The sequence below is a fragment of the Styela clava genome, chromosome 1 (genome assembly GCF_964204865.1).
Source record: "Styela clava chromosome 1, kaStyClav1.hap1.2, whole genome shotgun sequence".
NCBI lineage: Eukaryota > Metazoa > Chordata > Ascidiacea > Stolidobranchia > Styelidae > Styela > Styela clava.
Window position 1 is genome coordinate 19230991 of NC_135250.1, and position 20872 is coordinate 19251862.

At 35.1% G+C, this 20872-nt stretch overlaps 2 protein-coding genes across 3 annotated transcripts; both read left to right on the forward strand.

The window, feature by feature from the left end:
• The first annotated feature begins 10345 nt into the window (after window positions 1–10345).
• On the forward strand, window positions 10346–13881 carry LOC120345192 (uncharacterized). Of its 2 annotated transcripts, XM_039414626.2 has the most exons (4): window positions 10348–12198; window positions 12463–12620; window positions 12783–12882; window positions 13176–13878. In XM_039414626.2, the coding sequence occupies exons 1-4, from the start codon at window positions 10977–10979 to the stop codon at window positions 13268–13270; spliced, it is 1575 nt and encodes a 524-aa protein (XP_039270560.2). In that variant the 5' UTR covers window positions 10348–10976; the 3' UTR covers window positions 13271–13878. The 2 variants fall into 2 exon arrangements, with proteins under 2 accessions (XP_039270569.2, XP_039270560.2); XM_039414635.2 differs by lacking the exon at window positions 12783–12882 and having other exon boundaries at window positions 10346–12198; window positions 13176–13881.
• A 556-nt stretch (window positions 13882–14437) lies between these two features.
• Window positions 14438–18463, forward strand: LOC120348306 (uncharacterized). The gene is made up of 8 exons (XM_039418427.2): window positions 14438–14588; window positions 15388–16650; window positions 16782–16857; window positions 17120–17265; window positions 17328–17478; window positions 17579–17655; window positions 17798–17978; window positions 18232–18463. Exons 1-8 carry the CDS (start codon window positions 14516–14518, stop codon window positions 18326–18328), a joined length of 2064 nt encoding a protein of 687 aa, XP_039274361.2. The 5' UTR covers window positions 14438–14515; the 3' UTR covers window positions 18329–18463.
• Window positions 18464–20872: the final 2409 nt, after the last annotated feature.

A 20872-nucleotide genomic window follows, 5' to 3' on the forward strand; every position in this document is an offset into this window, starting at 1 on the left:
ACATGATAAAAATACCTACTGTACAAATAGAATGTAGACAAAAACGGGGCGACGCGAAAACCAATACTGGTTATCAAGCAGCGACACTCTCGACCTTATAAGTTCAACTAAGAATGAGATTTATGTATTTAACACCTAATATGAAGCTATTCCTGAAAGGAACACAAATTCTATCTGGTATGCCAGTATGCGAAACTACAACGAAATACAACTCAGCGCGACTTCACTTTCTAAATCGCGAGAATTATCCCTGTTTTGGTTTAAATCCTATAACTCTCTGGTACGCCCATGCAAAGCAACACTATTCAGTTCTCAGAGCACTTTTGCGTGGCCTCTCTTCGGCTCAAGCTTGGAAGTAATCAAGTCAGCTATTCGCCTTTGCCAAGTATAAATTCATCGAATGACCAATTCAAAAGTAAAGAATTATTAGGTTTCAAACAGGCAATATATACGAGATAGCGTACTGTAATTCGACAAATAAAAAAAAATATTGAAAAAATGAAATATTTTCACCAATATTACTTTGTAACTCGAATGACGTCAGCCTTCAACGAAAATCAACATTAAATATAATTTAGAGTAAATCAGGATAAACGGCGACACATATAATTAAGCGCTTGGTAAAATTACAGGAACAAAGCGACGTGTACGACATGATTTCTATGCGCTACGATACATAGGTAAACATTTCCTGCTACGCTCAGTTTTGTTATGTTGAGAACAATGTTCAGCTTTGCAAATTTTGCACTGCAACCCAGATTTGGAACACTCTGACTTAAAAATCAGAATGCATTACATTTACCTATACGTTTTTGATGAATAAAATTATATTTAAATAACGAAATAAATAACAAATCACAACCATTTGAATAAAAAACCTTTTCAGTTATTCTATATCCTGAAACATCTTTATTTTTTGCGAAAATACATTGATCTTACTTAGCACGTTCAATTGAATACAGTAATAGTACATAATTTATAGTGAATATTTAATTTGATCTAATTGTCAATAAATTATATGGAATTTGTGAATGAAGCCTCGAATATTATTGCATTCCATACATTGGAAGAAACAAAAAAAAAACTGGTTTTCAGCTCAGTTTCCATCTGTGACACCAAATGCATCCGACTAAAGGGCTGATAAGGTCGTTTCCTGCTTTGAGGTTTTTACATGGCATCATGGCGCAGTTTCTAGTGAATTTGTTATTTTTCATTCATTTTATCAAACTACAAATTTTGTAAACGCAATTCAGTTGCCTCCATCTATACATATTTCACTCAAAGCATGACTTTTGATTGGTATAAACTATGTACACATATATAGATTAGAGTTTAGACAGCAGCAAACGCTTAGGTCCATTCATACTTTGGCAATGCATAATTATTTCGATAAAAAGGAAGCTAGCTGGCAATCACAAAGACGCAATCCAGTTAATTAACTTCCTACAGAAAGTGTACCATTTGTTTTCTCAATCGATATTTCCGTACGATGACAGCCTCGCAATGGAAGAGAGTATTTCAATTGCAAGTTGTAATATTACGCAAAAGTATAATAATGTTACCATGAAACATGAAAAAGGAAATGATCTATCAAGCGTACTATTTGTTTTCTCAATTGATTTTTCCTTACGGTGACAGCCTCGCAATGAAAAGAGTATTTTTAATTGCAGGTTGCAATATTACACAAAAGTATAATGTTACCATACGCCGAATTTAATGCGGTAGCGTCAACAACATTATTTTTGATCTAATAATTGCAAGTTTAGAGATTAGTCGGACGATTTTAAAAACACTTTCACGGACGGCGGTAAAACGCTGATTTTAAAATATCACAGTAATATTATGGTACTGGAAAAAACTTATTCCTCGTAACATGCCCGAATCGCAGACAAAGTACTTGTGGATTTAGTTATTTCAGTAGTTGGGAGCACGCCTGTCCTTATACCGCAGGTTCCAATCCCACGAGAGAGAATTAGAATTGATATAGAAACTTCGCCATCGCAGGTCTTATTTACATCTATAGCTTCAGAATTTTGGCCTTCTTGTAGGCAAAATAGGTGATGCGATATCTCCCGTACGAAACTTCGAGGGCTCGCAATTTTGTCTATTTACCTGCTGCAGCGTATGTTACGAGTAGCTGAAATAGTCTCTCCACAAGCAGTTGGCACTACGCAATAATCCGCATCTACCGTTACGTCGGTATAATATCTCCAAATAGCAACATGGATGAGCCACAGCTTACCCTATACAGAAGAATACTTTATTATTTAATCTAATCCTTATACACTTGAATAAAAACTTGATTTCATGTTCATCTATCTCATTCTTTTTTTACACCTTCCACGTACAAAAACCAGAGAGCCATTTTAACTTATTCCACCAATACCGTGTTATTGATTGAATAACTGAAAATGACTAATTTACATACCTATGACTCTATCCACAGACCTACAACAATTTTTAGTTGTTAAACCTGGAGAACCATCTCAGCAGTGAACAAAACAAAGAATTTGAGGTCATGTGATGCGGGCGTGATTTACAGGCGTTTTTTAAGGTGGAAACGCACACAACGTTAACCTCTCGTGCAAATAATACTCAGCTTTATGAATAATGGTAAACAAAGATTCGATGGTATATTCTGGACTGAGATGGGACTTCATACTAGTCTTAAAGGTCGCGTTTTCTCACAAATGACACAAAACCCTTATAGGTATCGACTTCAGACTCAGACTAATCATACATAACCAAGAAAAATACTATTAATTTTTAGATGACCGCTCTTGATTGCAAAAACATCACTTTATATATAAATTTCATGGTAGAACTAAACAATCTCAAATGGAACTCTTCAATTTTTAGTGTTATTGTCTACTCTCATGCCTATACCCTAGTATTTACCTATAGTATTACCTGGGCATCGCTATAACTAGTTTAGGTCACTAGCTTCAAGTCAATATTTAATGAGTACCTCTCAGAGACAAGTGTTACGTTACGCAACTTGAATATTAATTATTGCTTTATAAATATATAGTAATTTATTAGTCTTTTGTATTTATTGAAATTATTTGTTCTGTGTAAATATAAGCTTATGGTCTCATATGATGCCAATATGAGGAAATAGTGTTCCCTGGATACGAGATATATATGGACCAGGCCTACGCAATTATAATTTTAGAGAGCTGGCATCTGCGCTTGAGTCGTCACCGCCCGGAAGGAGTCTGTATTCGATATATTCGTACACCCCGATTTTGCAAAGTTATTAAAAATAAATCCATCATCACAATAAGTCCATCACAATAAGAAGATTTTGCCATTATTTGTTTTGTCATTGTCCGTTAGTTTTATGTTTCCATGTATCCTACAGTTACAGCTCATAGTTTCCCAGCAAAAATTTAACACTGGAAACAAGTTGATATATGACCACAGGCCAGACAAATTAAATACCTCATGATATAGATCACTACCTCTATTTATATTATCAAAGTTTTAATAAATAAAACTGGAACACATTTAGCTGACGAACTAAGTTTTAGTAGAGGCTTCCTGATGCCAAATTTTTTTTGTTCCATCCATTAATTAAACGATCGACCGATTACTCTGTTATATCAGGTCATTTCGTGGCAATGAATTGGTATTAAAGGCGATGTTGAACGTATAGGTTTAATTAGGGTAGCGTGTACCTAACTACACATCCTCTCTCGCTGCCTTTGAGTTTTTTGTATATCTAGCTGGTATTGCACTTTTAAATTTGATTCTGCAACGGTTCGTCTGACTGGAATCAGATTTCCCCTGAGAAGCAGAACTTGAAGAAAGATTTTTGTTTGGACTTATCTCATTTCTACTCTGGCCTGTTATTACAGCGATGGTAATTATCTTAAGGTATTACCCAATACCCTAAATTTAGTGATAATTATCTGTTATAGATTTACGATGTCTTCCCGAACGTTAAATCCAGCAAATATAGCTGTATAATATTCTGCTAGAAAATCTCAAAAGTGATTGTATGATTATAGAGCAGCTATACATATAAAAGCAATGTATTACTTTGGCAGAATTTTATACATATTTTATATATGATAACAAAATCCGTGTTATTGGGAGCGTTTGAAAACACCCGCCGTTCCCGTGGGAACCCAAAAACAAAACGGAACTATCAAGTCATTTAAATCACAATTTCACGGAAAATTCAATGTGTTTCTGTGTAACTCAATGTAGAGTTCGGAAAATGATGAGTACAATAACAAATATTTGCCAAACCTATCTGCCTTTACGCTTTTATTCAGTCAAAGCTAATACGTTGGCGAACAGTAAACGAGTAACCGTGATTTGAGAATATTGAATGGGCGATAACGTAGGTCAATTACGACTTTGTGTTACAAGATCTCCAAATTTTGAATAAGTCTACGACGCATAAATGCGATGAAAATGACCTAATACAGGATATCAAGTCGACTCCTGTTTTGTCCAATGTCCAGGATTTAATTTTATATGAGATACATGAATACGTTATCACACAATAACTAAAAGTCATTCGTATATAAATCGTAAACCCTTTTCCAATTTCACTAAAATTTATCCTTCTGCGTTTTTGCCAATTTTGGTTTTCTGAATCTTGTATTTCTATCGGAGGCTGTTCCATACCAATGAACTCTGAGCAGTATAGGAATAGCTGACACTAATAGCATTTCCCCTTATCTATCTATCACCTTATTTTTGCATACTTCTCACATAATCAGGACAGAACAATTCACTGATAATTAAATTCACTAATTGAAAACGATTTTGTAGAATATTTCCTCAAATTGCTGAAAGCTTAAGGCTTTTATCATTCGATAATATGAATAGAATTTATAATTGTCTAACCCTCGATTTCGCATGCTATAATTACTGCCCATCATTTACACTTTTGAAGCTGAAGTGTCCGTAATCGTACTTGTCACAATTAACTGTCATTTACACTGATACAAATTCCAATTCCATCTCCCAGATCGTGACTGTGTCAGCAAATAAAATGAAGCATATTTGAATGGTTAATAGGAGTTATTATCTTATGCGTATACGTCATGTCGTAAACCTTCTGTGGTGAACTGAACACAAGCAATAAAACTCTTCACCCTCGTCAGAAACTGTCTGAAATATAAATGGCATCGATTTGAAAATGTTGAGTCCGACCTCTGAAAAGCTGGTAAAAATCACTTTATGTTATAACAATTGAAACCTCAATGGTTATAACCCAGAGGAGAATGACAGCCTTCCTTAAATTTACTTTGTATCGGGCGTAGCATGTATTTTTAGTGATCCATTGGCACCGAAATGCTTTCAAAAATATGACATTTCCCTCTATCATGCAAGTTGTAGACTAGAATAGATCGTAAAAGCAAATGTCGCCGTAACGGCACACATCGGGTTGTTTACGACTCGGTGCGTCAATTATGGGTAACAATTACTAGCTAATTCGCATTCGCTGCTCTTCGAAGCTAATTAGGGCGTCAGCATGAACCCTAACCTGGTACACATACTATTTCCGGTGTCCGCCATCTTGGTTCACATACTACGAAATTATCAAAAATCTTCCTTAACTTTATGAAATGACTAGAACTGGTGTGCAAAATCTCTAAACTCCGATGATGGCATTGCCAAGCAATGGCTCTACTTTCAACGAAACATTTGGAAACAAATTTGACTATGAATAATTTGTTACGTTAAAATAAGCAAGTACTAAACTGATTAACAGCTATAATAAATACCAACCGAAGTTACAATTCACGAACACTTCGGCCTGAAATATTATAATTATAAAATGGCTTCATGCGTGCACTCAGTTATTTCCCATAAACCATCCATCATAAGATCTCTTTTGTGCATCAATACATTGTGTCTATACTCTTGATCATACATGTATGTATGTATATTCCTGAGAAGCGGGCGCAAAATGTGGACAATTCAAATAGTATATATTTTCAACTGTACTACTTCTATTCCAAATTTGTGGCCATAAATTTCATATATGGAGACGAGGGTCGCAGATTCGATACTTATTCTAGCAATGAGCACCAAGTTTGCTGACACAATCGGCGGACACAGTGTGACGAAGGCGACCTAGCGGGGCGGAAAAGAATGTTTCTCATTTATTAAAATAAAACAGCAATATCTTGATGAAGATCGGATCCAGCAGAATTTTGAAGAAATAATAGCTTCCCAGCGCTCCAGATATCTTTAAATACAGAAAATTTAAAACAGGGTGTTTTATTGGTTGCAGAATATAGCTATTTTCCAAACAACCAAAACAACAATATTAATAACAACATTATAGCAAAACGTCCACTTGGTGTCCAATAATAAAAACCATATACGTCGACTTGGTGGACTTATATCTGAGAGAGAAGGAAATTGTAAAAAAGGGGATCGAAGCGCATTCAAAATGCTATGCAAAAACTCAATTGAATATTTACTCAAATGTATTTTTCCACTTTCTTTTCATTGATTCCATATATTTATTTTATCCAAATTACTGGCGCATAAGGTACTTTCATTCTCTGATATTTGAGTTTGGTTTCTTGTTTCGAGAACATAATGATTGTAGGAGTTGGGAATATTAGGCCGCACCGTATTCACAATACTTCCCAGAAATATCTCGTTAAAATATGTTATAGATAAATCAAGAGTAGATATACAGAAGTTATTGAATTTTTTGGAAAAAATAGACGATAATGCTTCGACGCGAAACGTTACAGGGAATAGACCGCCTTATTTCTTTCACTTGATATTTCAGCCAATGGTCACAATAGCAGCATGCTGTTTTATAACATATCATCTTCATACTTTTGCTTCGTTCAAGTCTCATTTCAAACATAAACATTTTCTATGGAAATAGAATACCCAATTTCTCTTGCTATGGAATTTTGAAACGCAACATTCGATTTTTTTCTTGATATATGCTACGTGATAAAAGAAATACAAGAACCGCCCGAGCCGGCTCTTTTTCATGTTTTGTTTTTAAAGACTAATTATGACCTTGCATTACCCGTCAAACTTCAAAACCTAGACGAAAAAGACCAATTTTCAAGTTGCAGATACTTCCGTAAAATTATCTCAGTTGTTTCTTCAGTTTGAATTACATTCATGTAGACATTTGATGGCTACTAATGGCTATGTCTGATGGCTACGTCTGATATTTTTATATTACATATTCAAAGTCATTCGAATGTCGATAATACAAACATTGTATATTCCAACATCGTCTAGATTAGAAGACTAGAATCTAAAAAAACTCGGTTATTTATCAGTCATTATTAGAAATCCCATCGATTTTACTATCGCTTGGTAGGTCATGATAAAGTGATCCTGTTATATATCAGAAATCGTGAAAGGGTTTCTTGGTAACAATAAGAGATGGGCTTTGCTTAGGGCAATTCCGATTTTGAATCATAAACATTTCGAGATTTGCAAAATCGGACTAGGTTTTCGGAGATAATTTCCGACGGACTTGTTGATTTGTAAATCATTATAGGCCATGAATGATTCAAACGGAAGCAATATTACCTTGATTTGTCGAATTCGCAGAATAGTAAAAAAAATTACACATTTTGGATAAATGAAAAATTTCTGTCTGTCGTCGAGATAAGAAAACGTTGACCGGGGCCTATCGCAAATCGGAAAATGCAATTACAAGTTTCAAGCTCCTACTTAATGCATTATATATTAGTCTCATAAATCTGGTCCGTCAAGGAAAACAAAAAACACTTTTTAGAGAAAATTTCCAGACATTAATTTTTCAAACTTTTGGTTTTTCACGCGTTCATTTTATAGCATGATTACTCGTGGATCATATGTGACCCTGTATATATCGGGTCTATTTTCTATCCCACGTTTGATTAAGTATAGATAAAAAGTTATTACCAAGCAAGGAAAACCATATGCTAGGAATGGAACTCTGCAATGATTATATTTCCCTCTTTTTGAAACAGAATGTAGATCTTTAAAAGATTATTTCTGACATAAACTGTAATCTAAATTTCTTATCTGTCACTTTTCGTGTCGCCTCCCTTTAAACTAAATTATTTTAGCCCTCTTAAACTTTCAGGTGAATTGTGGCACAAATTTAATTTCCGATCTCCGAAAGCGACAAGTCAATTTGAGCTCTCTATCTTTCCAACAATCAAGATAATTTTTTAAACGAATTATTTACACCAAAAAGTCAAAGCGATGTTTTTGACTTTCAAATTCTTAGTTTTTGTTTGTTCAGGTCAGCATTTGTGGTTTATTATATGTATTTTTTTATGTATTTGCTTTAAAGTAGATAGATGCTTCGACAAGATGACCCAAAATAAACGTTCGCCAATATTTGAAAAAAAAATTGTTTGAGTGAATGTAGATGTGATAATTATACCAAATGGCAATTTATGTATTTGGGGCTTGAATATAAAAAACATATATAATTGATAGAAAAACATAACTTCATTAGAGAATAAATACTCAATACTTGCTTTTGTCAATATGCCACAGGAGATAAAACATAAATTTTATCATATTTTTGCAAAAAAAATTTTGATTCGTCCAAATACAAGTTGCCCTAAATCCATTGAAAAGTTAAGTAACAAAAAATGCCAGATTGTTTTTTTTTCAACTTTTCTTTAATCATTCTATTTCAATGAATAAGATTTAGCATACGTGAAACATTCACGAAAGCCATGAGACCATAACTCACTTAACATAATGTTATCAATCTCTTGTGAACATTTTCTTCGTTCACTCAATTAATTTGGATTAAAAGCGGATAACGAGACGATTAAAAGTCTTTAATCGATGTAAAGTATTAGCGCATAATGGACGTTAGGAAATATTATGATCCAACATATGCTATACATATGGTAACATAATTTAATTCCTTATAATTAAAATTGTATTTTATTATTGTCCTTGTTGTTAATAATAATATTTTAAAATTAAAGCAAAAATCGATTTCTATTACATGTTCTACAAAATAAATCAGTAAATATAACTGTATTGAATTAGATATTAAGTCGGAATTTGGCCGTTGCCGCGGGTGCTTTGTATCGATAAAAACATATACTGGATACTACTTATTTCCAGTAAAGTTGCTTTTGTTTTACATAGTATATGGATTGGATCCATTAGTAATGAAAATTCAATTGACGAATTGAACGGTTAAGGAAATCCCTGGAAGTTGTATTCGTCGCTCTAAATTTGTTATTGGAAATGTGTTATAAGCATTTAAGAGTACGAATTTCGTAATTCCAGGTTGGCATTCGAGAAAATGAAAAATTTCAATTATAGGAGTCGGGGACGGCTATGCAGACGTTAAAATCACCACATTCATAACTTGATAATATAAGCTCTACCCCCCCCCCCCCCCCCCCCCAAATAGCTAATCGAATCCCCAGAAGAGTTTGAAGTTAAAACAAAAATAGGCTTTACCAAATAAAATAAGTAAATCACACCCTAAATGCGCGTGACTAGAATAGGTTTACTATCAGAAATAATTACTTATAATTGCGTAATGAAGAAAAATATTTTACCGGTTAGAATCGAGCCGTTTTGAAATTTAACCCGCACTCTTTTAGGAAATAATACCGTATAATGACGTGGTGATTTTTTTTTTATTATTATTAATGTAGTATCAACCTGTTTTGATAATTCCTGCTATGGTAGGAAGAAACAAGAAAATGTTTAGAATAGGAAATAATAAAGTATAAACAATAAATGAATAATCACAAAAATAGTCACACACCCCCAGGTAATGTTTAGCAATAGAAAAGTCGCATTGATGTGCTCAAAGTTATAGATATCGTTAGATGGCAGTTTCCAATCGATCCCAGGCAAAATTGTTAGGAAACAGCTAGGCTGAATTAAGTTAAACAATTCAGTAATTCGTAGATAATAAAAAATATTAGTTGGCCTAAAAATCTTCTTGACAATTGGGGACAATGTGCTAAATATTCCTGAGTTATACCATTCTACAAGAGGCAATTTCAACAACTGGCACAAAGAAATTAAAACGAATTTAAATTAACTTTGTTGTTTCACACTTGCATTGATTGTTATTACGCAAATTATAATATATTAGCAAATCAAATAACTCAAATGAATATTAAAATAAAAATCAATACAAATCATCAACACAAATGCATTAGTTACTCGAAGGAGAGAAAGAGCGACTTTTTTCAGACACAAAATGGCGCCGACATAAATACGCATGGTCCGTTCCTTGCAAATCAGATTATCTAAAATGCAGGGTATATCGATGTTGCTGTTCATTTGGAAATTGAGCAATAAAGACTGTATGGATATATTGGAAGTTGACTATCAAACAAACATGAGGAAAGGGCTATATAAAGAATAAGTTAATGTCTTGTATTCTTTTTACAACATGCAATGCTCAGGTTAATAAGTAATCTTAAAAAACATCTTCGCAGTGTTTAGAGAAACGTTTCCCGTCCACGGAGGAACATTGCCGTTTTGGTGAAGGAATGTTGCTTTGTATTCGCTGTAGTATCACCAATATTTTTTTTAATTTTTTATTGTTTCTATAATACTTGTTTACAAACACATGATAAACTACTTGAACTGCTCAAAAATGGGAGTTTGGCTTGCGTATAACACTGCGAGGGGTCTATCAAGATTGAACAAATAAAGTAGTTTTATGCATACTGAGGGCGGAAAAAAGAATTCCGAAATAGAAAAAGGAATTAAACTAAAACGGTTGATTTGGAGCATTGCGATTATGGATTGTTTTTAATACTCTTGATATTGTTTTAACTGTAATTACACTGTCTTTACATTTTATAGCATCCCTATGAGAAATTGCCTCAGATGATTCAAAATCCATGATATAATTTGGAATTGAGCTTAAGTGAAATATTATATATCGTGTATATTACCGTGTACTAATTTGAACTATAAAATTTATATTTCATGTTTACAGCACGATATTTTATTTTTCAAATAATATTACTATGTCACTATCCAGCGCTAATGCTGTTGACACGGCTGGGGTGGAAAGAGAGAGCCATGCTATTTGGAAACCTATAGATTTGTCTCAGTCTTCAAAAGCGGTATCAATACATTGGGAGTCAACCAGCTATGGAAACTTTCCACGGAGAACCGAAGAAAAAACAAGCCAACAAAAGGTTCTTAAATTGACCACCCCTAGTGAAGAAACACGAGATATTTGTGGAAAGCACGTAAAAGGACATGTTTCGGCAGAACCTTCTCCAACAAAACAAAAAACGGAATTAAAGTTTCGGAAATCGTATTCGTGTGACGATATATCGACGATAGGGAGAGAAATCGCTAAGGAAAAAGAAACATCTACGTTCAAAAGTATGGACAATAGTAACCCCATAGAAAATTCCGAGGAAATACGTGCAAAACCTTCTGCTTCAAATCATCCTATGCCTGTGCAAAACGAGATCAACCTCGAGAATGATTCTATAAATTTCAATACACAAAATGCATATTACCTTGCATCATACGAACAGTACATTCAAAAAATGCTACACTCTGTAAACTTGCCAGAGTACAATAAAACAGAATTCTATCGTCAACTAATGCTAACAATGTTAATGAGTTATACCCAAGATCCCAGAAATATTAACTCGTTATCCACGGTTATTAACCCGTTTGCAATGGCCCAACAACCTGAAAAAATTCAACAAGAATTACACAATAAAGTGCTTGCATCATCAATAGAAAAATATTCTGACACAAGATATGTCGCGAGAAAGCGGAGTTTGATAAAATCGCCACACAACGAAACTGATAATGACGAAGAGATAATAGTTGATGAAACAGTGGAGCAATATGGAAACAACACAAATTCTAAAGGAAACAGCCAAGACAAATATTACAAGCGCCATTTTAGCAATCAGAGTAACGAACCAAAAGAAATTCAACAAACAGACGACCAAATGGACACAATTAAAAATCAAGGTATTTTTAGAAATGGCACCAGTCATATTAAGATTGAAACAAAGGATGATCAAGATACAACGAGTTCAAATCATTTGATGCCCATTCGCAGTGAATATAATCACCAATATTCCAGAGAGTTTGATGACACAACTTCAATGGCTAAAAGTTATACAACAGGAGGACGTAACCAGCATACTACACAACGTTCCGAACAGAACTGGTTCAAAAATTCAGTCATCGACAGACATGAATACGAAAAAAACAGTGAGTAATTTACCCTAAATTTCTTAAAAACCAATTCGAAGTTTCAATCATTTTAAAATATAGTATTGGAATGGTATTGATAATTATTTTTGTAGAACATATATATATGTCATTTTCAACATTTCTGATGAATATTTGCACAATTACAATGATGGAAGAGAGCTTTAAGGTCTAAAAACCTGGATTTATGTTAAAGCTGAGATTTTCATCAATGGTAATACTGTATTTTAATAACCCAAATATTAATATTTTTCAAATTTCCAGAAAGTTCTCCAGAGAAAAAACATCGGAGAAATCGAACGACGTTCACAACATATCAACTGCATGAACTAGAAAAAGCTTTTGAAAAATCCCATTATCCGGATGTCTATAGCAGAGAAGAACTAGCAACAAAAATTAGATTACCAGAAGTCAGAGTACAGGTACGCTTCGTTCAAATTTCCACCATTTTATCCGTATAGTCGCAATTTCGAACAAAAACTGATTTATGAGACTGAGAATGTTAGGGCCTCATTGAGGCTAAGATTCACAGATATAATACCACATTGACAATGAGTCTTATACATATGTTGTTTATATTTCAGGTATGGTTTCAGAATCGACGGGCAAAATGGCGTAGACAAGAAAAAGTAGATATCAGACATACAGTTATGGATTACGAAAACACTACTCATAGATTGAACAGTAAGCTGTCGTATTATGAGAAAGACACAATCAAATTTCGCGTTTATTTCTTTTCAGGGCTCTTCTACTGCCATTAATAGCATTTTATAAATTCATGGAATGCACTGAATGTTTATGAATATATATGCTGTACGGCTTGCCCTCAAATATCGTATAAACCCTTATTCAAATGAAGTTACGCACTAGAATAAACTATTATCTTATAGCTTAGATTAGTATCAGATAACATCATTTTATTTCAATGTAAGTATTATCATTTAATATGAAAATAAATTGTCACTCTTTCCATTTAGCAACTTCTCATTTTCAAACGCCAAGGAAGGATACAGCGCCACTTTTGCTTGCTTCTAACGGTGCCGGATTTCTTCTTCAAGCAGCCAAGCAATGATGTGCTGTTCAATATTGTGACGTAAAGACAGAAAGACGAAAATTCAGCGTGTCGCTTTTTTATTTAAATTCATTTGTTTTGTAAAATATAAAGTTTGAAAAAAAGTGTTTTGTTCTATTTTTACTAAGGTAATCTGACGTAGTTGGGAACGAACGCACAGTGCCTTCCAATATAACCAAATTCACCTACATCTGTTTTTCTAATTATAATTCAATTGTTGACTCGTTAAATAAATAGCTGTTCTCAATAAAATCTGTTTCCTAAGGAATATAATCTACTCCTCGAGCATAGATTATAATATTAATTAATTCATCGTCAAAATCGCCGTTTTGTCGCTATAATTCAGTGAAGCGTCGCGGGCCGGATTATTTTACTCCGCGGGACCTAGCTCTGAATTTTAAGAACGATTTCAATATATAAGTCCTCCCCTTAAAATAAGACCTAGTCAATAGCGCGAATTTTTTTTTACCTAATCGATAGCAATAAATCTCTCCGACACGTTAAATGATTAATCTAAAACGTGTGAGAGAGGAAAACGTGTCATTTAAGTAAATTGATATCGGTTTTCATATTTGAAAATCTCGTAATTCTCTACTTTGTAATTTTGTTTTTGATGAATGAAAATAAAAAACATCACCCGAAAATAAGCCCTAGTGTTATTTTGGAAAGAAAATTGAAATAAGACACTGTCTTATTTTTGGAGAAACACGGTATATGTTGTATGGTGCAAAGTAATCAAGGAAAATCAAAAAACGTGTGGTAATTTAGATTGGGACAATACAAACAATAACAAAACAGTTCGAGCATCGCTCGCAGCTCCTCACCAAACGCGGATTCCGGTTGTCAGTATCGTAGGAGTGAGGTGGGAGTTCAATAGGCTAATGACAGCACTTTGTTCGGGTGATGTCAAATAAAAACAAGATGCGCTTAGATGTAGTTTTACGAAAGTGAGTTTATGTGTGGTTTAAAAACATTGTACTTGCGAAAGGCGTTCCTGTTCGTGAAAGCAATCAGCAGCTTCGCAGTCATAGTCAGGCAAATTGCCCAAAACTGTATAAGCAAAGGTCAGACGTCATAATCTGTTCTGAGGGATTGCTACAGATCTTCCAGTGAATCACCACCTTAAGTACTTTAATATAGCTATTTTTATATATACATTACAGTTTTTACCCGCATTCTTTTGTTTAAAAGTCTTGAGTTCAATTTGCTAACATTTTAAAAATCTTCAAGTATCAAAGACAAAGGATGAACCAAAGTGAGGGATGTTCTTCGGAGTTCAAAAACAGATTAGAATATTTGGAATTCTCGCCATGTAAAGGTATGCTACGTACTACTACGATTCGTGTGTCTTACCATTAATACGCATTTCCAACAAATACTTACCTCAAAAGCGCTGCCATGCACTAATTTACCGTAGCCAATAACGTTTAATTGCAGGTATATTGTCGCACTTGCATAACGACCCATTTTAATTTATTACACTGTATATTGGATGACTCAGAATTGTAGTCTACGGCTCTACGCCATCCCCGAATACTTTCCAGATCATTGAATAGATAAGAGATCCAACCCTGCGCCTGAAATAAATTATATCAAATATACCTCGAAGCCTACGAGGTTGACTACGCAGAGAATATCTGACTTCGTAAACTGTTTGGATGGCACTATTGCAATATACTCTTCATAACGTGTTTGGATAGGATCTAGTCATAAAACAAGGCACCTTTTACCGGTCATTTATCTTAGACTATCACGAAGTGCATATTCTGATTCATTCATGCTAGATTTTTGTTTTCGTATCACAAGCTGAGATGCGTATATGCAGCAGAGCTACTGTGATAATTGTGGTTTATTTTCGGGTTGACTGCACTTTCTAAAGAGGCACAACTGTTTCAAACCTTTTAGCAATATGTAATTGTATTCTTGGTACAAGATTAATACACAGGTGAAGATGCTTGTAGCTTCTTTTTAACGAGTTCACTTGATGCCAAAACAATTTTAATGTTTTTCGCTGTGATCTTGTAGGATATATTTTGTTAAAAATACTAATATTCCCTTCAATCTCGTCAAGTTTTTCATACATATATATATCATTTTTTTTTATTATCATCTCACAGACAAGGACGTTTCTTCACTTGTACCTGGAATCAACAAATGGAGTACTGAAGATCACAGTAATGACATTCACAGCGAATTCCGACCAAGACTGCATTCGTCACCTTACGTTGACGAGAATTTTGTTGGTCGTCTACGTACGATAAACAAAGAGAAGCAACGTTTTCAACCTGTGCCCTTTTTATCCATCGACGACGAAAGTTCTCACATCCTAACAACACCGCACCTGTCACATTATACATCAAAAGAACATGCAGAGCAGTTTACGGATTCCGGGGTTGATTCTGTCGTCGGTTTACAACAAACGCGCTTCTATGACAATCTATCGTCCCGTGGCTACCCAGCAGACTCTGGCGTTGTGTCGTCTGTGGGACTTGGTTCCTTAGGCAGTTTATATCATAGTAATGATACTGGCGAATTCGAGGCTATCGAAAAGCGCGCGGAAGAAGAAAAATATGCTTTCGACCCGCTCGCGCCACCTTTCAAGCCGAGGAGTACCGTAACAACAACGCATGACCTACAATTTGATAAAAGCAATGTCATGGCAATAGACGTAGCAAATTACGTGTCGTCCAAGTACAACAAAAAGCCTGTTTTGGAAGAAGCCCGCTTACCATTTTCCGATATTACAAATCATATATCGGATTTACCCGAATTGAAAATGACAAGTAGAATTCCAAAAGCAGGATTATCCCATGAGCCGAATTCGAACACGTTAATTCCTCCTTCCTCAAACTGTTATTGGTCAACAACAAACGAAACAACATCTAAAATTGTTCTCTCGACTTCAGTCAGCACAAATGTTGCTGCGTCTTCGCGAGAGAAAATGCCTGTTTTGAGCGACATAGTAACTTCTGACAGCGTACTACGGCAACCTGCAATTGCGAAATTGGAAGAACCCAATCCAATCACGAATGGAATAAAGAATTCACCACTTGCGAAGACCTGGATATCACCACGTTTTGGAGACGCTACGAATTCGAAAGTTATGACTGCTAAATCAATTTCTCCTACACCCTCTTTTCAAAATAGAAAGGAAAACATACAAACAGAAAATATGTCAACAATATCTAACCCATTCGATCTTGGACTTGGTCTCGCCACAGGAAGCAACATCTCTGTTTGGAAGGATTATGACCTTTTAAATCCGCATGAAAATCCAAAGACTTCGGCGTCACATAATGATGATGGGAATTTGGACTCCAAGTGGAGGGTGAATCAGAATCTTTTTCGCATGAACTCTCTCTCTAGTCAAAGATACACGGGTGAGTTTGTTGTAATGTGTACTATATATGCCACAGCATACTAGTCACAATTTTTTTTAAAATAACTTTGATGTGGAGACAAACAATTCATAGTTTATGTTATGATCAAACTAATTCACCATTTGTTTTAGATCTGCAAAATCCACAGAAGAAAGTAACATTTGCTGATATTGTACAAGCCGGAATCAGGGCGATAAACAGACAAAAGTAAAGATTGTATTTATTAATCTAGTTAACAAATAGTTAGTTATAAATTCATGTAAAAAGAGCATGAAACAGCCAAACGCTGGAACAATAACTGCAATGAAAAAAGCAAAAATTAGATTTCAAATAATAAAACTTTCGTCAAGTTCTTTGTAGAACGAAATGTAGTTTTTCAGTTGTTGTGTAAGCAGCCAAATATAATGAACTCGTAACATTGCATACTTGCATAAATGTGCTTTTCCGTTGGAAATTTTTATTTTTACAGAGCCGAAAATCCGGATTTTTACGCCCCCACCTATGAACCATCATCATCTTCAGCCATGGAACCGCCCACTATTCTTCATGTGACGACATTCGATCCAAATCACGAGCGAAATGATATCTTTGTCGATACGGGGAAACTGAAGAATGGTATTTATGACAGATTACTGTGTGTTTAATTTATGCCACTCATACCTGTATTCTTATTTTAGATGAGCAAGAAACGCACAAGCCTTCGAAGTATCGCACAGAGCCATGCACAACCTTTCATACGATCGGCGTTTGTCCATATGGTACACGTTGCAATTTCTATCACACGGACGCAGAGCGAAACGAACTTCCGACCCTTTCCAGTGCAATGAGGCAAGTTAACTTATATAGCAGGAAAATGAATTTGCGACCTTGATCCTTTCCTAATGACCCTTCAATGTAAATTCGGGTTTCAGCTATTTACTTTTTTTAGGTACAAAACAAGACTTTGCAAGACCTGGCAAAAGGCGGGAGAATGTCCATATGGGAATAAATGCGACTTTGCTCACGGTAAGCTAACGAAGCTTTCAGTGTTTGCCCAATATAAATCAAACGAAATTATATAAGCCACTATGTTATATTTTCCCGAAATGCAATTTTAAACTTGAAGAAAAAAAACTGTTCTAAATTACTATTATTTCTTATAAACCAGGTACTGACGATTTGGCTTCCAATTGCCCATACAAACCTCATTATAAAACTAGGATGTGCAAAGTTCTTCAACAAACCGGTAGATGTCCTTATGGAGCACAATGTACTTTTGCTCACGAACATTCGGAACTCAGAACCGACATATCGATGATATACAAGTACAAAACTGAAATATGCAAATCGTAAGTAAATACTCAAATATATTAACGAAATAACCCTAAAAATATACATTTTAGGGAGTACTATAAAATTTTTAATGGATTTGGAAAGGGTAAGAGATGGAACATCGCCCCTTTTCACTGGAAAATAGTTTACATACGGGCTAACAGAATAAATCTGGTGTCGTATCAAAAGCGGCATAAATAGACAACGTAAAAATAGAAGTCAATTTTGTCAATACCCATGTTCTAATATACCAACATTTCGTTGCAACAGGTGGTCAAGGGGATTAGAATGTGCGCATGGTACCGACTGCCATTTCGCCCACGGGGAGAAAGAATTGAAGAATGAATCAGATTTATTTGGTAGATGAATGTACTATCTTTGGATACTTGTTGAAAATTTGCGTTTTTAAATGAACCAAAATGATGAATTGTAAAAGTGTTGACTGACTCGTATCATCACAACTTATAACACACAACTATAAAAATAAAAAAAGACTTATGTTATTTATCGTACTACTTTATGAAAAAAAAAAAAATGTACTTATGGTATTTATTGATACTGAAGAAGTATTCAAGTTAATATTTAAGATTGAACATATTTTTGATAAATAAAATTAAACAATTTTCTATTGAACTCCCTTCATTGTTAACGTAGTTCATCGGCAACTGCTCCTTGGAAATGTAAATTAAATGCGTTTGCTCGTTAGATGCGGTTGATAATATTGGATGTCAATATTGTATTTTTATGAACATAGCCGCAGTTATTTTCTCAGAGTGTTTTTCTAAAACTTCAGTTTCCAATAGATTCAAGTATTTTCTCGGGAACTAAATGCACCGTATATTGTTTTCGTTTTGTGTGTCTTTCCTTATTTTGCTGTAAGATTATTTGAAGTTTATGTGTGTTGTATTACCTTACATTAGAAATTTTGTTCCAAGTTTAGTTTTCGTTTGTTTATAATTTCTGTGATAACATGTCACTCTTGAAGCGGGCATCACCATAAAAGTCTGATTATTGTTTGTAAATAGAGTAGCATTTAATGAAAAACAAATGTTCGCGAACATTGTGTGTGGAGTATTGTTAAAAGTAAATTCTACCAAATTGATAAGTTCCTCGAAGTGCTTTTTTACAACTTTTACTCCACAATTTTTGTACGATTTTGTATTGTTATGAAAACTATTTGCATATGCACGTTTGAATGTGTGAAGTGTTGTGAAATAAACTTGATTAACTTAAAACATCTTTTCATAGTCTGCATTGGCGATTCAATGTGGCGTGTTCGTGGTCGTATAAAACGAGGCAGCGCTGGCTGATAGTGATTCTTTTTGTTGCAATAGCTATGCCAGGGTGGTCCGGGGTTGTCGGCTTCGCGGGTCACAAAATTATTTTTGCATTGTTCGCGAGCCACAATAGTGACAAAATAGGTCAACGGTGCAATACAAAACAAACAGTATTATTGTGCAAACACATCGAACATTATTTGACATTCATCATGCTAAAAATCACCAAAAAACTCACTAAAACGTGCAAAAGTCTTCCTATATTTACATTTAGTGTAAGATTTCAAACTCTTCATAACAGAGAAAGTGCTTCCGTGAATGTTAGTGCTTTCGATAACATTCTCAAAGCAAAATTCCCTAACTTTGGAAAATGCTCATTTCTCACAAAATTTCGAAATGCCGGTTTAGATTATATTCTCTTGTCCCCGACGCAACTTGCAGACATATCAAGCAAGCATTGTGGTATTTTCCCTCCCATATCCAGTCATTCCTAGCCAAGTAGATTATTCAACTCTGCTAGTTGCGTCAGCTAGCCATAACACTCGTCAATTCGGTGACATTCGTGATGGAACAAGATGTTAAAAGACTTTTCTGGTTATCTTTTTGTGACGAAACAACACCAAATTCGATTTTTGATCACCCTACATCAAATGCGATGTGCGGCCTTGGTTTGGACCACCCTGAGCTATACAGTATATATACCAGTGGCGGCGCGTCAATAGGGCCAACCGGGCCATTGTCCCGATTGTTTTTTCGGTATAATAAAAATATTCGAAAAATACCTCAATATCGGTTGCACAGACTGTCTACACTAGCCATATTCTCCCGACATGGTTCATTTTTCGCTCGCAAAGCCGACATGGTTCATTTTTCGCTCGCAAAGCCTTCGCCGAACGTCGACGGGGCGACGCCGATTTCGCCCCGGTTGCTCATTGTATATCGTATTCTCTCTTTTATCTTCCACTCGCCGCGTTTGTCTCGTTTCTTTTACTAAATCATCGGGGCCGTTGGGGGCTAGCCCCGAAAAATATGACGACACAATGCCGACGTTTCTTACAACAACGTGTTGACATATTCACGCATTCCTTCTCGTTCGTTGGTTGCTTGAAGAGTTGATAGTTTCCTCGCTTTCGTTTTTGTCGCTTGTTTCGCTATTTGAATCAGTTAGAGACCTTTAGTCCATTTGCTTTCGATTTTCCACATTCCTTTTGAGCTACTCACTTCTTTCCGGCTTCGCATTTCTTAGCCTTAGACCTCATAATGAATTGATGCACTATTTCGCACTCCGTTTTCGCAGCTGCCGCTGGAACAAAAATTAGAGGTACAACGTCTTGGGCCTTATCAACCAAAAAATTGTTCACTGGAACAATCCCATGACGGAGGAAAGCGTCGGCGTACATTCTGCGCAGAAACTTGGTATAAAAAACACGAATGGTTATGTTACAGCGAGGACAAAAATGCATTTTTTTGTTTTTATTGCCTACTTTTTGCTACCGCCCGTTACTCACGTTGGTGTAAATTTGGTTTTAGAGATCTTAAACATCTTTCCGAGCGTGCCAGGGATCATCAATCTTCTATGGAGCATCTGAACAATGCAGTAAAATACCGAACATTCGGAAATGTTAATATTGCAG

Excerpts from the sequence above, each read along its gene's own strand:
- LOC120348306 (XM_039418427.2), top strand. The coding sequence starts at position 14,516 with ATGAACCAAAGTGAGGGATGTTCTTCGGAGTTCAAAAACAGATTAGAA. Across the intron at positions 14,589-15,387 it reads GGAATTCTCGCCATGTAAAG|ACAAGGACGTTTCTTCACTT; the intron begins GTATGCTACGTA and ends ATCATCTCACAG. Across the intron at positions 17,656-17,797 it reads TAAATGCGACTTTGCTCACG|GTACTGACGATTTGGCTTCC; the intron begins GTAAGCTAACGA and ends CTTATAAACCAG.
- LOC120345192 (XM_039414626.2), top strand. The coding sequence starts at position 10,977 with ATGTCACTATCCAGCGCTAATGCTGTTGACACGGCTGGGGTGGAAAGA. Across the intron at positions 12,199-12,462 it reads ACATGAATACGAAAAAAACA|AAAGTTCTCCAGAGAAAAAA; the intron begins GTGAGTAATTTA and ends TCAAATTTCCAG. Across the intron at positions 12,883-13,175 it reads CACTACTCATAGATTGAACA|CAACTTCTCATTTTCAAACG; the intron begins GTAAGCTGTCGT and ends CTTTCCATTTAG.